Here is a 15,912-nt window from a genome sequence, read left to right as displayed (position 1 = left end):
AGTGTTGTTTTTGGTTTGTACATTTTTGCACTTTATTTTATTGTATTTCAATCCAATTATGTTTTAAAAATATTTTATTCGAGTAAATGATCGAAAATTACTGTACTATTATTTGTTTTTCTTTTAAGTAAATTTAGTCTACTTTTGCGAAAAGAGAAAATATGGACTATTGACAGTGCCTTGAATAATATCGGCTTCTTTCATTCATGTTATGGGTATTGGGTATTTATACAAAGGACATTTTTTTGTGCCTGTTGAAAATTAAAGTTTACTGACATAGCCATAAAAAAATGTTGCTTTATTTATCTGACCATATTGGAATGTATTTGTTAGGTTTTCAGTCGATTAAATTTGGTTCAATAAACAATATGTGGTCATTTTTAAAATTTTCAATGAACATTCGATCAGTCCGGCCCTCGGCTTGCAGCAAATTTTTTTATCTGGCCCTCCGTCCATTTGACTTTGACACCCCTGCTGTAGTTTGTTTGAGAAAAAAGTCTTATTTTTTCACAAATTGTTGAGTGGATTTGGATTCAATGAAAGATTTCCATTTTTCTTTCAAGGAATAAAAATGATTTCTGTTTTTCCCAGAAAACAAGTTTTTGAAAGCAGGACTAATTCCACAAATGAACAGCGCCCTCCAGTGGCATCTCAGGGCATGACCGCCTCCCTCCCTCGGGCGCTGACCCTCCTGTGGTTGTCTGCAGCGGTGGCGGGGATGCCCAACCCGAGTCAACGGGACCTGCTGATGCGCCTGATGGTGTCCAGGCAGACGGGCGGCGACGCGGTACTCACACCAGCCAAGGTTTCAGTCTCTTGGTCCCCAGGAGAGAGACTGAAACCCTGGAACCGCCCCTGCCGTCAACATAGGGCGACCGTGCATTGCGTCAAATTGTGCACTTTTATTATCGCGTTAACAGACATTCAATTCTGACAGCATATTAACGGTACAACAGTGACCTCGTGTGGACAAATGGTAGTACAGTCATTCGGACGGTTCTAGCCTCTTGTGACATAAAAAAATCCCCCCAAATTCTTATTAAATACGTTTGAAATAACGTTTTGTTTTATTTTTGGGGGGGGGGGTGCATATCGATGGCTTTTCAAAACACGTCCAGAAGTGTTTGTGCCGAACATTGAGTTTGTGTTGAACTATAGCGTCCACTTTGGCGACAACACACGTGAGCTGGTCTAGCACCAAAACATTGTGTATTCGCCTGAGTTGTGATCATTCATTGATGTTCATGCATCCATCATATTGCAAAGAAGAAGAAGCCAATGAGGAACTTGATACTTGCCTTCCCATAATGATTCGATTCAGAGGTAGTTTGCCCACAACCGTGTTCCGGATAAACGGTGTTGATCTGTAGCGACGCCACTCGAGTGAAGCGCGACTCCGCAGTCGATAGTCCGCTGCTCTCTGCTGTGCGTGCATCAGCGCGGACGTGTACGCACGCACGTCTTTTAGCTTCAACCAATCAGTGCTGACGCAACGGACGTTACACATCAAAGAGCTGTGATCTACGACAACAGCCAAGCTAGCCTAGCCACGGCAACAGCTAAGCTAGTTGAGACGACATGACGCTCGAGGTTAGACAGACAAGCGCTCCATCAATCTGTATGTTTCTCTTCTTTTCTCTCTTTTCTGTCCAAATATATATTTTTCTACAAACAATAGCTGTCTTGTCCACGACGTCTTTTATTCCACCGGGGTTTAGCTACCGTATTTATAAAGAGACCGAAATCTCTTTAGACATGTTGGCGCGAATGCCGTAAGGCAGTCGTTGCAATGTCGTAAATATAGGAAGTACGGCAATGTCGTGGTTCGTCAGGAATATTCACCTTCGCGGTGCTACGTCACGCTATTTTTAGCCCGTGTTAAATTCTTGTCGGCTTTGCCAAGTTGCAGTCAAAACATCTACGCTCGGCTGACGTAAAACTCCGCGTGTCCGGCTGGATTGAGCCGCGGTGTCGGAGGCACGGTCGCTGCCCAAGGCTTGTTAAAGCCAAGTAGACCCCTCCCCCTACACATATCCCCAATGATTTTTAATGTAAAAATATAGGTTTTGTGAAAATCATATTTTTCACAACAGAATCCGCGGAATTCTGCGAATCCGCGGAAATTTCACAGCCCCGTGTCCAAGGCAAACAGCAACATACTATGTTGTTGTTTGCCTTGGACTATGTTGAACAGAGTGAGCGTTCACCCGACTGGTGAACACTTTTTCTGGGTGATTCACATTGACGTAAAACTATCGGAACGCCTCACGGCCCGAGAGGCGAATGACAAGGACGCCGCAGAGACACATCTATTCTATCTACACACAGACACATTCAGTAGTGGTCCCTCTTAGCCAATGGGATGCCAGGAAGATTCTAGATAATAGCCAATGGAAGAGCAGCTATAAGTATGTTGCGTTCATGAAACTCGGAGCTGTCATGAGCAGCCCATACTGTATTTTTACAGTTTCATATCTTGAATTTTCTCTCGGAACAAGAGGCAATACAGTGAAACTCCTCTAGAACGAAACCGACATGGGCGAAAATACCCCCTTATGTGAAAAATTCCTCATGCATTAACACAATTCCCATTCTCCTGCCCCCCATACGACGAAAACCCCCGTTGCATTATACAAAATCATTTTCTCTGCTCCAGCCTCGCGAAGACATTCACTACAACGAAGTCTTATTCAACAGCGACCTCTACTGCTTCGTTCGAAAAAAGCCAACAGCAACCACCACACTGGTTTACATAGTGAACGATGTTTATTTCGGACATGGCTGCAGTTTCCTGGACTCAACATACTCATAGCTGCTCTGCTTACCGAGCATCATCCTGGTCTCTGATTGGCCAAGAGGGACCTCACTGTCTATGTGTGTAGATACTGAAGCTAGATCCATAGCATCCGATTAGCTGTTCAGAGTAAATTGCTTATGGCTCGACGGACATTCAAATAAACGAACGTTTCCTCGAATGCTTTACTTGTTATCATGCTAAAAACACCCATGGGACGCTTCGTAGTCCTCGATAGCCACAGTTAGCTCTCGAAGGCTAAAAACCTTACGCTAACAGGAGCGCTTCTCTCTTATTAGCGCTCCAGTTAGCGTAAAGTTTTTAGCCTTCGAGAGCTAACTATGGCCATCGAGGACTACGAAGCGTCCCGTGGCTGGCTTAGAAGTTCATTGCATGACATCAGCTGAGCAACGCTGTCTTGGGTGGCGATCAAGGGGAGGTCGAGTTAGAGACAGTGAGATGGTGGAAAGAAAAGCCACCGGGTCCACGAAGTGTTTGTTATTGTTAGATTCAGACGAGCATGGACGTTGCATTGCTAAAATGGCTACAAAACGGACCTTTGGATTTCAAACAGCAAAGACAAGAAGAGCTCTGATGCTGGAAGAGAGGGTAAAAGTGATCAAAATGAAAGACGGAGCAAGCAAAATAAAAGACATTATCCAAGAAATTGATGCAAGTGAAAGTGAATGCTGATCATAAATTTCACAATTTCTTTCCCTTTTTTTCTTTCTACACTGACAATATGAAGTGTCAAATAAGTGTGTGCTTATACTTATGCACTATTGGAATAAAAATAGAGTACACATACGTTTGTGTGTGCGTGTTTGCATACGTGTGTGTGTGTGTGTGTGTGTGTGTGTGTGTGTGTGTGTGTGCTTACATCTGAGATCAAATTTGCTGCAGTGAAAAACCCCCTGTTGTGAAAAATTTCTTGCTACAAACATGATTTCGTTGTAGAGGAGTTTCACTGTATTTTCCTTTTGAGGCCTTAAAGACAAGTTGGCCGACAAATGCATCATCACATTCCCAATCACAACACTTTTACTCTGATTATCACATAAGATGTTTCACATTATTTTACTGTATTTTAAAGACATATTTGCAACTCATATTAACCTATACAGGTAAATAACATTATATACAGTCACAGAATTAATATTGTAGATTTGCCTGCAATGGTACTAAAGTTCCAGCAGGTGTCCGTATCGAGCAACAGGGACACAGTCCCGACATATCTATGCAGTTTGCCTACCGTGCCACACACATTTTCACAGGCCTCATCTGCACACGACTTCTTTTTAGTCAGCGCCAAAGCATGTGCCTCCGATACAAAACATTGAAAAAGCCCGAAAAAAATATTTACCTGTAAATTCAATACATCTTTTCTTCAGGTGTAGCCTCCCAGTAATTGCATAGAACTCACCAACCCTTTCCATGAACCTGTAAGAGGAAAATATTGGATAGCAAAAACACAGACATCCTGGCACATGAAAATAAACGAACAAATCTGACAATGAATAATAAAATAACAGCTGATGCATCATCCCTCCACAGGTGGTCCCAACCCTCACTACATGCAGAAAACAATAAAAACAAGTCAATTAAGCCAAGGAAATATACAATAGACAGTAGCTCGGGAAAGACAAAAGTGCCCGCGTGAGTGTTTTTGAGTGTGTGTGTGTGCGTGTGTGTGTGTGTGTGTGTGTGCGTGTGTGTGCGTGTGCGTGTGCGTGTGCGTGTATGTGTGTGTGTGTGTGTGTGCGTGTGCGTGTGCGTGTGAGTGAGTGAGTGAGTGAGTGAGTGAGTGAGTGAGTGAGTGAGTGTACGGCGTTTATGTACAGCTGTTGGAGTCGTATAGTTGATATTTTTAATATTAAGTGTTGTTCGTCAAACCTCTTACCTGTGAGCAAATTGATGTCGAAGACAGTGACGGCAGACAGACTTCAACTTCTGCGCATCCAGAAATGGTTGATGACCAGAGACCAGAGATGCGTTTGAGTAGCATTGACTCATTTTTCGATATTGTTAACATTACCGATGAAATATAATTATTTTTTTGATTTTCATCTTATTTAAAAAATAAAGTCTCATTTATTTCATTCGTGATTTAAAGTTGATCGAACCAGTACTGTATATATCTAACTACGGGCAGGCATTTATTTTCATCACTAGGCTAATGTGTTTTTTTTTTTTTTGTAAATATTAATTTAGCCGAGTCAGACTTTTAACAGTCCCGTTTCCAATCGTACACTTGCACCGCTTGGAATAAGTTCAGGATTCAAGCCAGGGAAATGCAAGAAGAGGTCGTCCGGAGCGTCAGCTACTGGAGCATCTGCCCGCTCTTAAACATGAAAGCTTGTCTGTGGACCTTCAACAACAAAAGTTCATGTCACGCAACTTTTAAAAAAACGTTGAAGCTCAAATTAACTGAGCAATCATAAAGACATCAGCGTTTCAAATCGCGAGTGTGTGATTAAAAGACGGGGAGAGAACCGAGTGCCGCCGAAAGCCGAGTCCCCATTTTTTTCGCGAAACGTTTTCTTCACGTGTCCTTAAGGTGGGCGACGAGTGTGAATTGAGTCATTTCTATAAAGTCTAAAAAAATAATCGTCAAAATACTGTTGTCCTACAGAAGGTGCTGGAGCTGCGGACCGCGATGCCGTGAGTGCCGTTTTCAACGATAACGTTCCTCGCGGCCTGGTCAGCCTGCTCTTTGCAATCGGGTAATTTACATTAAATCAGCCATCGTCATACTCTGGACAATGAATAAATCATGTTTTAAAAGGAGGACACTTAATTTAGGCTTGATATTCTGTTCCGTGTTAACTCATTTTTTAAATGAAAAGAGGAAAATTGTAAATGCAATAAACGTTTACCATGATGCCATTCATAATCTAGTTACAGTACTCCATAGAAAGGCTACGATGTCAAATTCATTTTCAGTTTATTGTGGAAAACGGTGTTTTTAATTACGGATGGGTGAAATAGTCACTTTTGAAAGGCGGGTGGATTTTACTGGGAAGGGGTTTTAGCTGTTCCTGGCACATAATTATAATTGTATGAAGTACATTAGGCATCCCGTATTCTGTGATAATTTTAATGGTGATATTAAGTTGAAGTACACTTTCATATTTAGTAGAACACCTTTGTTGTCGTATAGTGGCGGTTATGCACATAAATTGCATTTCCCTCCTACGAAGATGGTTAATTCAGGATGGAAATAAGCATATAAAATTTATGATCATTACATCCGCATTATGCTAATTGAAACCATTCTGATATGTGTTCCCCCCTGCCTGTTTTTACCGGCGTGTGATTAAATCTAAATTGAGCCGTGTCATGAGTTATGTCACGACATGCGCGACTGAGTGACAAACGATAAACGAGGACTGAATAATTGATACGTGCCGAGGCCATCGGACCGCTGAAACATTTCCAAACCAACCCCCAATATTTTACATGCTTAATTTCTGAATATGTCGTTCCCTTTTCAGACACGATCAATTAAAATATGGTTTGCCCTCCTCTTGTCTCACTAAAGTGACTAAAGTCACAGCCTATTTTCTGAGCAATGTACACTATAACGGGCTGTATTTTCTGACACAATATTTGCACGTTTAATCGAACGTTAACCATATTTGCGCAAATGTAAGGGCGTTACCTAATGTTACACTCGGCGCGTTTATTTTTGTTCTTTATTTTGTTATTTTGCATTCAAGCTAGTTGCTTATATTGCTTTAAATGCTTTTCTGCATGGTAATTAACTAAATCCAATGAATATATGCACTCTGCTTTTACTGCGAAAGGTGACGATAAACATCGAGTCTAAATCATCATGGAATAAGTTCATTTCTGAAACACCCCATCATTAAATCCAAATAGAGAAAATGTTTGACGTGACCTAAATCAAGCGTATCACTGGTAAATGGACGCTTTTAAGTACTGGGGGCGCATGTCACGGCATCATTTTATGATCCAACATCTCTCCTTTTCCTCCCCGCTTGTTAGGGTCGCGGATGAGTTTGTTGCATTGAGCATGTCCCGAATGCAGCTTACTTTCGGCGACGGGATGGGCACATGCAGGCGGGTCGCCAGCCACGAAGGAAAGCCACCATTGACACTCACATTCCCAGATATGCACTTACTTTCTGGATGTTTTTGGAACGTGCCCGAGGAAGCATTGAGTACCGAACCTCCGATTTACTCTTGGTACTCATCTGTGTATCCACCAAACTCTCTGACAGTCAAACACGACTAATTTAAGTGAAATTAAAAAAAAAAAAACATTGTCCAAATAAATCTTCTATACATTCTTCACTGCACCATTTTAAATAGCCCGTTATGATGATGAATACCGCAAGTGAGAATTCCTTTCATACTTTTTAAAATATATTAAGGTGAAAATGTTACAATTCTGGTTTAACTTGATTTGAGAATTCTAAATGCAAAACACATTCTTAAAAATCAGTCAACTCGTGTTCACTCGATGTGTGTAAATTAATTAGCAGTCACGTGCTGGGTAATGAGGTATGTTTTAATATTTAATCGTCGCCCAAATAAGTATGCATTAGTATTTTTATTTTAATTAAGGGAATACTCTCCTATTCCAACTCTGCGTTGTCGACAACCGTTCGCAGCGTTTTCTGCAGATTGCACAGACAAACTCCATTCTCGGCATGCTGGGCAAAATCAGAACCTTTGCAACTGACGCCGAGGTTTACAACATGAAATGTAAAGTTGCCACATGTAGCTCTGTGACATAAACTCAAGAGTCATGCAAAACACTGGGCATTGCGTCTCTCAATTCTCTTAACGTTCAAACTTAAATTAGATATAAATAGACAACGCATCATAACACAAGTGGGAACTGTACATCTGTGCAACACAAACCATCCACCACCATCACCCGTCCAAGCAAACGTACGCATGGTTCGATCGTTTTGAATTCAGTCTGAGTCCACTTCACTTTTTCTCTCCTCGGTTTTCCCGGCGGATGTTTTTTTCGTTGTGTTCCATTTCTGAGTGTTCTCTGATTCCTCCGATGACGATCTTTTCTGCCTCCTCCATTTGGCCCGTCTGTTTTTGAACCAAACCTGGTAAGAAAGCATCACTTTAATAGCAATCTTTTGTCATTTATTTTAATTATGGACCCTAGGTTTTTGTTGTTTTATACAACAAGCCATATCATTGTTCATAACCATATTAAAAATATGTGGAAAATGATCTCCATTCGTTTTATTTTTGCTTTGTAAATACAAAAAAATCTCTGCGTTTATTGAATTCGACCAGTTAAAGTAAAAACTACAGTAATGGTAGCATCATAATGCATTTTAGAGGTAACGGAATTCAGTGTCTTAAAAACTACAAAGATCAATTTTTATGTTCACCAGCCTGTTATTTTTGTGATGTTCAATCATTCATACCGCAAATCTTTCCTATGCATCTTTATTTTTTAAATATACACGATACCCAAGTTCGTCACAAAAAAGCCCCCGGGGAATTTAGATTGCTGTTTTCGAATCAAGATAAATATAATCGCTGTCGCCACTGTCGTCTTGTGTTTACGCAATCAAATCTATACAGTATGTTTTCATTGGAATTACGTTTTGAATTAGGGTACACTCTAATCAATCATTGAAAAGCATACTTTGACAAAGGCAACCATTGAAGCGCATTCAAACGAACTTGTCCGTTCGCAAAATGAGTGAAGCAGATGCCAATGTTCGCGTGCACGAATACATGTAAAATTGGAAATTGTAGAAAAAAAAATTAAAATGACTCCTCTGACCTCGACCTTCTCCTCCCGGAGGTGAACCTTGCGAGCAAGTTGTTCCCGGGTGCCGACGTCGGGGTATTTGGTCTCTTGGAAGAGGCCCTCCAAAGCCTCCAGTTGCTCGTCAGTGAAAATGGTTCGATGCCGTCGCTTCCTGCGGCAGTGGAGCTGGTTGAGGAGTTGCAGCTCATTCCGAGAAAAGTTGCCCATATTCACGTAGGACATAATGTGGTGCGGCACTGGGGAAACCAACACCGATCCCGGACTGTCATAGGCTGCGAGGCAAAATGCAAGAGGGACACGGGGTAAAAATGGGACAACGCACTGGTGACGGTATTATGAATATATAAACTCTTGCAATATGCCGAAGCTGACCCATTGTGATTGTACCAGTAGTGTAATATCAAGAGATGTGTTTTGGCCAAACGGACTATTTAAATTATAAAATGCTAGTTACATGTTTTATGTCATTTATGTGACCGGCATAAACTACGAGTCTATAGACAATCGCTGGAATGCACAGAGTTCATGTCGACAAAACAATCACAACCTTGTTAAATAATGTAATGGAAATAGGGACATGACGTAATGTATCATTCTCGCATTAACCAGTTTGAAGCAGATTCCATTCATCTTAGAAATGTTGACACTCCGAGAGTTCCGACTGCGCCAGCCAGAGCAATTAGGCTCGGTTTGGTTGGTCCCTGGTTCAGGAGCATTTAACACCTAACAGTCTCAATTTTACGTTTCAATTTCCGTAAATTTTCGTATGCCATTGTATCGGGCCAGATGGCAAATCTCGGGGAAAAAAAACTCTCTTTTTTCCATTTATTGTTTCACGCAAACGTAAATGTCTTGGGTCTTTCAACGCCCAACTTTTTGGATAAGTACACGGTATTTCTATAAAATCTCTTTCGACAGGTCCATTTAAGAATGTCATGGAAATAGCCATTTCAAGAGAACATTTTTTTAAACAGTCACCAAAGAACTGTTCACTTGGAGGAAGACGTGCCGAAAAATCGCTTACTACACTCTTAAGTAGAGACACCATTACGTTTACTGCCAGCCAAACAATAGCAATAAAGTGACTTTCGCACGGAGATGAGGACAATTCATTCAGACGACGCAATTTCAAGAAAGCAGAGGTGCGAAATGTCGTACCTGGCGTGATGCACGGGCATTGCTGTGGGCTCAGGCTGTGCACCGCAGCACAACACGGCAGTCCTCCGGTGCCTTGAACGTGTAGCTGCCCATAGTAATAGCCGTTATATCCTCCTCTGGTTCCGTTCACAGACTGAACTCCGGGGCCTTGGGGGCCGCATGTGGCGGCGTACAATCCGTTGTAGTCGGTGTAAAAAGAGTCATTAAGACCCCCAGGCAGCACGACTGGGCCGCTCCGGTGGAGTAGCAGCGGCTCCTTGCAGCTCGGCCGTCCGGACAGGATACTGTCAATGCTGAACATCCCGGCGGGCATCACCCTGGCGCAGTGGCTGGTGATCGGGTGCGGAGAATTTACGAAAGCCTAATCAAAAAGTGAAATCAAACAAACAATGACGTGTTTCCGAGGGGGTGGAGTAGGGCGACTAAATCTGTGCCATGGTGACTCTGGATGGAACTTTCCCCCTTTGTATACACGAGCCACGGTGCTCTGGAGAACGCAGACTGTTGCTTTGAATGGGACCAACTGTGAGAAAGGCAGACTTTATACTGTAGTGACGTCACGAATTAGCGACAGGATAAGCACTTCATTTGTGGTGTGAACCGCCTGTGTATTGAGAATTAATTCAATTAAGGTTATCCGCGTGTCTTGTTGACTTTTCAAAATATTTCTTGAGTCAAAGCGCAGTTGTAAACACAATCACTTAAGCCGATTACTCCTTTCTGGACGACAATTAGACTGAAACACACCGAGAATGGAAAAAAATAGATTACATAAAATTTTATTTTAGATGCATTTAACACTTGTGTTTTTTTTTTTTTTGTGGGAATTTATGACATTTAATATTATAATGCTTTTTCGAGATAACAAAATTATGGTCAACGTCGTTGTTACAGTATCTGTACTCAGCAGCATTTGACACTGTTTCGCTTTAATAAAACGAAACCAATTCTGGAGGCGGGATTTTTTTTACTCTGCTGTGACTGTTCCCCGTCACGCTCGGGTAAACAGTAGCCCTCATCTGTTCTTACTATTCAGTGGGATATTGTATTTTTTATCACAAAAAAATCAAAAAGTGATAGAATCCAAACAATTAAGCGACGTCACAGCTACAAGCTAAACGAACGTATTTGCTTCTCTTCATGATCATCTCTTCGTGGTTATCTTATGCCCATGTTAGACATGAGAATGATACCGAAGGTTCATCTCATTATCCTCCCTCATCTCCCTCTGCAGGGAGGGAGCATATCAGAACATTTCATCCTCACGGTAGCTCATCGACGCAGGTCAACAACGCAGCCCCCCCCGGCGAAGATAACGGCCCATTATCGCCTCTATTCAGTTGGGAAAAAAAGGAGATCTTATTTACCCCAATCAACATTGACTGAGTGGTGTGCGCGCGTGTGTGTGTGCGTGAGTGTGAGAGTGCGTTAGTGTAGGAACGTGCAAGATTGCGCAGGAAAGTGGTTTCTCAGTTCAATTCTGAATAATCAAGAACTGATTGGCGCTGTACGAGGTCTTAACACACTGCATGCTGGCAAACAAATTGAAGACTCAATGTTGTTTTTTCTTGAATTGGGATGTTGGTAAAATTGCTCTGTCTCACAATATTTTTAAAACTGCTTCAAAAGAACTCTCAAAATGTGCATGTTTCCAAACAAGTACAAAGCATCCACCCATTTTTTTAATCACTTATCCTCACAAGGGTCGCGGGGTGTGCTGGAGCCTCTCCCAGCTGTCTTCGGGCAGTAGGCGGTGGACTCCCTGAACTAGTTGCCAGATAATCGCAGGGCACACATTGACAAACAACCATCTGCGCTCAAACTCCTCTGGACAATTTAGAGCAGTGGTTCTTAACCTTCTTAGAGGTACCGAACCCAACCAGCTCAGATGCACATTCATCGAACCCTTCATTACTGAAAATAAAAATTCAAGAAGTGTTCCTTCAGTTTTGCCAGTGCGAGACTAGAGTTGCTCAACTTGGCATGACAAATGATGCAGATAGGATGCTGAGTCCCATCACGTTCAGTGATGCATGTGAATCCATGTGATACATATTTGTCCCACCACTTTGTTTTTTTTTGTTTTTTGTTTTTGCTCGACATCGCATGTATCAAAACATTCTAAAAAAAAAAATCACACAACGTAGTATCACGACAGTCACACGTTGACTACTGCATGAACTAAATTTCCCGCAGCACTGATTGGACAAGCAATGTAATGTGATCATCTGCAGCCAGTGATGGCCAAGCGGGCAAAACATACAATTTCCGCAATCAGTTATTTGAAAATAACGGCTTGAATCCTTTCTGAATTTGTCAACACAACAATGCAATGGATATACAGTACAAGGTAAGATGTTGCCAAACAATGCGTCACCACACGCAATCATTTCTTGTGATATCAGAGAGGAAAATGCAGTGAACACTCATTACTTGTTTGTTGTTTATGTAATACTATGGATATTTAAATCGTAATGACTGTATATCATTTTTTTCCATGATGTCTTGGCATATGAAACACTGCATTATCACACATTTATTTTTTGATTTCATCATTCATCAAGGAGCAAAACTGGTTGATAACCTTTGTTCCGAACTGATACTTGTCAGAGCAGTGGTCTTACCTAGTTCTGGGGTGTTGTGAATGTAAAACAAGACTTTCAAAAGAGACTTTATTGATTGGGAAAAATCATGTTATACCATTTTTCTATGCTGTAGCAAATTTGCCAATGTAACATACTTGAAAAAGTGACAGGATTAGCTCAGTCATAGAAGCGGCTAATAATGTTTGGGGCACTGTTGCTAAAGCTGATGGCATTCACAAAATATTAAGTGCTAAATATGAAGAGTCCCAAATTGGTTAAATACCTCATGGTCATTGCTCATTGTTTTTTTTGAATGCTGGAAGTTTTGTACAAAGTGAACAAGAATTGAAAAAAAACATTTTGAGATTTGAATGAAAGACCGAATGTCATTTGTACACAGGATATATGGTTAAAATCACATTTGGATTTTGTTTTGAAAAGTAAAAGGTATGATCCAAGAGAAGGTAGAAGGGGGAGGTTGTGTGACTTTTATCAAAGAAGGAATATCTTATGGACAGAGAAAAACGGCTAAGGAACATGAATGTGTTTTGACTGAGATTGTGAATGGTAAAAAGGGCAAAAATATGATTGTTAACTTGTTAGAATCCATTGTTTGCCCTCTGTAGTCCACGTTGTAGCCCCTCCCCTTTGTGTTTTGTTGCCTTTTTCAGTGTGGGCTGGGCATCTCCCTAATCAGTGCACCTGCCTCCCCTACATAGAGATGAAAGTGGACTTTCCTGAAAATTCCGGGAGAAAAAAAAAATATATATATATATTCTGTAGTGTCCATTAACGAAAAGAGATTGGCTCTCATCTGCTGTCCCAAGTAAATCTGCTTCAATTCCAAGCCGCGACTCCCAGTTCGACATACGCATCGGCGCTTTGCGCTGACACTCCTTTCTTCTCATCGTCGGCTCCTCAAGCCATGCATCCATCCAGCCGCCGACTGTCCAACAGCAGCGACCTTTTCGCTAAACAAAGCGGGGCTGTGAAAATGCTGGCCAAAATATTGTTCCATAACATCTCCATTCCACTCCCCTTAAATGAGGTTCTATATACCATTCAATGAATTTATCTACATTTGTCGACCAGTAATAACACAGGAAATTAGGCAGGGAAAGCCCACAAAACATTCTATCACTTTTGAGAGCCGCTCTTCGCACCCGAGAGAGAGTTTTGTTCCAAATACAACAAACTAATCTAAGAGTATACAAATAAGTCTTAAATTGGGGTTTAAACATTTCAACTGAGGTAGGTGCTCTAATTTCCGTGGGTAGGATATTCCTAGGCACTAGAGCCGAAAACACGTTCGAGAAACCTACAGACTTCATTTTGGCTCTTGGAATCACAAAAAAGGATCAGCGTGTTGTGAAAAAAGTGTTGGTTGCAGAACATACGGTCTCACTAAGTCAACAAGATTGGAAGGTGCTCAGCCGTGTATTATTTCATAGTAGCAAAATCTAGAAAACACATCTCAAATGGTCCGGAAGCTCATACAAGTTGGATAGTATCCTGTTAATGTAATCAAACTTCCTCATCCTCGTCAGGAGTCTCGCTGCAGCATTTTGTACTCACTACAAGCTTTTGACACTGTACACTGGACATTGGAATACCAGAGAGCAATACATTGCAATAAGAGAGATGAGATGTAACAAACACATGAATTATCTTTTTGCATCACCAGGAGATAAAATGGGACGTATCTTAGTGATATTGCAAAGGTGATCTTTTATCGTCATTATTCTCATTCAGAGTGTGCTTCATGTACAATTCACCGAGGACACGGGCAAAGAATAGGAATCTAGGAGGGCCCAGGGAAGCACTTTAAAACGGTACGTGTGAGCTACAATAGTTTGTAGCGACGTCACTCGATTGAAGCGCGACTCAGCAGTCGATAGTCCACTGCTCTCCGCTGTGCGTGCATCAGCGCGGACGTGTACGCACTCACGTCTTTTGGCTTCGACCAATCTGTGCTGACGCAACGGACGTTACACATCAAAGAGCTTTGATCTCTTTCAACAGCTCAGCTAGACTAACCACGACAACAGCTAAACTAGTGGAGTTGAGACGAAACGACGCTCGAGGTCGGACAGACACGCTCTCTCTCCAGTCATCTGTATGTTTCTCTTCTTTTCTTTTTCTATTCAAATATATATTTTTTACAAACCAAAGCTGTCCTGTCCACGTCTTCTTTCGTCCCACCGGGGTTTAGCCAGTGCGGTTTATAAAGAGCCCAAAAGAATCTCTTTAAGTTAACAGGCTGCAAAAGTGCATCGCATGCCTCAGGTTCAGGCTGTTTCTCATCATGTCGTGCGTGTGTGTGTGTGTGTGTGTGTGTGTGTGTGTGTGTGTGTGTGTGTGTGTGTGCGCGCGCGTGCCGGTAAGGGTAGATCCCGGGAGGTTAGTTAATCGAAAAGTAGATCTTCGGTCCAAAAAGTTTGGGCTCCCCTGTTTGAGAGCATAGGTGTCAGAATAGGTGTCATGATCAGCTAGCTCATCAGCAAGCTCTAAATGAGAATGATAATGATGCTGATTATTTGAACCAGGTGTGTTTCAGCAGGGGGACATGGAAAACATGCAGGCCCTCGAGGACCGGACTTTGACACCTGTGTTTTTGAGCAACCCTCGATTGTCCACATCTTGCTCTCAGGTGATTCTGAGCTAGGAGGGAGTTCCTCAGCAGCTGGTACCTGCATGTCAAGTGGTGGGGGTTCCTTTTGGAGCTTTTCCAACCAGAGCTGGTGTCTGGTTCAGAGATTGGATATGTCTGAGAAAGCTCTGTGACTTTAGTTGTTGTGCCTTGGTTTGACGTCCTTGAATATTGCACCATTTGTCTGTTGAGGCCTCTGTCTTCTGTCTGATGTTGGAGGTGGCAACACCATCAAGGAGACTTTGGAAAGTGAAAAAGGCCCATTCTGGAGACAGAAGAGGACTCTCCGACTTCCAAGAAAAAGAGGGCTACATTTAATCGACAGTATCAGGAGTCCTATTTCAAATACGGCTTTATCTCAACGGGAGATTCACACGAACCAAGCCTACTCTGCATAATAAGCGGTGATGGTGAGTCGTATTTTTAATGCATTTTTTATTTGTGGAGTATCTTATTTTGAAGGCACGTTTAAACATTACCATAGCGACCAGAGAATGTTGCGGCCAGATAGGACGTTCCTCGTGTCATGATTCGTGTTTATTATTATGTTTAGAAAATACCAGTTTTCATGGAGGTCATATCATATTATTTTGTTGTATTTATCCGGCCGGTCCCTGAAAATATTGTCTGACATTAAACCGGTCCGTGGGGCAAAAAAGGTCGGGGACCGCAGCTTTAGATGCTCTATTGCAGGGATCCCCAACCTTTTTTGCCCCACGGCCCGGTTTATGTCAGACAATATTTTCAGGGACCGGAATTTAAGGTGTGGCGGAATTAATACAACAAAATAATATGGTATGAGCTGCATGAAAACTGTGGTGTTTTCGAAATATAATAATAAACACAAGGAGCGTCTAATCTGGTCGCAACACTCTTATCGCTCTGGTAATGTTTAATGCCTTCAAAATACGATACAACGCAAATTCAAAGTGCATGAAAATGACGACTC

At 41.9% G+C, this 15,912-nt stretch overlaps 1 protein-coding gene across 1 annotated transcript; it reads right to left on the bottom strand.

The window, feature by feature from the left end:
* Nucleotides 1-7,307: 7,307 nt before the first annotated feature.
* On the bottom strand, nucleotides 7,308-10,537 carry gsc (goosecoid). Its single transcript, XM_019888839.1, has 3 exons — nucleotides 9,729-10,537; nucleotides 8,583-8,842; nucleotides 7,308-7,887 (listed from the first exon to the last, which is right to left on the bottom strand). The coding sequence occupies exons 1-3, from the start codon at nucleotides 10,039-10,041 to the stop codon at nucleotides 7,741-7,743; spliced, it is 720 nt and encodes a 239-aa protein (XP_019744398.1). The 5' UTR covers nucleotides 10,042-10,537; the 3' UTR covers nucleotides 7,308-7,740.
* Nucleotides 10,538-15,912: the final 5,375 nt, after the last annotated feature.

The sequence above is a fragment of the Hippocampus comes genome, unplaced genomic scaffold (genome assembly GCF_001891065.2).
Source record: "Hippocampus comes isolate QL1 unplaced genomic scaffold, H_comes_QL1_v1.1 scaffold254, whole genome shotgun sequence".
Taxonomy (NCBI): domain Eukaryota; kingdom Metazoa; phylum Chordata; class Actinopteri; order Syngnathiformes; family Syngnathidae; genus Hippocampus; species Hippocampus comes.
The sequence above is the reverse complement of the archived record's forward strand: the minus strand, read 5'-3'. Positions and strand labels throughout refer to the sequence as shown.

Excerpts from the sequence above, each read along its gene's own strand:
- gsc (XM_019888839.1), bottom strand. The coding sequence starts at position 10,041 with ATGCCCGCCGGGATGTTCAGCATTGACAGTATCCTGTCCGGACGGCCG. Across the intron at positions 8,843-9,728 it reads ATGCCCGTGCATCACGCCAG|CCTATGACAGTCCGGGATCG; the intron begins GTACGACATTTC and ends TTTGCCTCGCAG. Across the intron at positions 7,888-8,582 it reads TCCGGGAGGAGAAGGTCGAG|GTTTGGTTCAAAAACAGACG; the intron begins GTCAGAGGAGTC and ends CTTTCTTACCAG.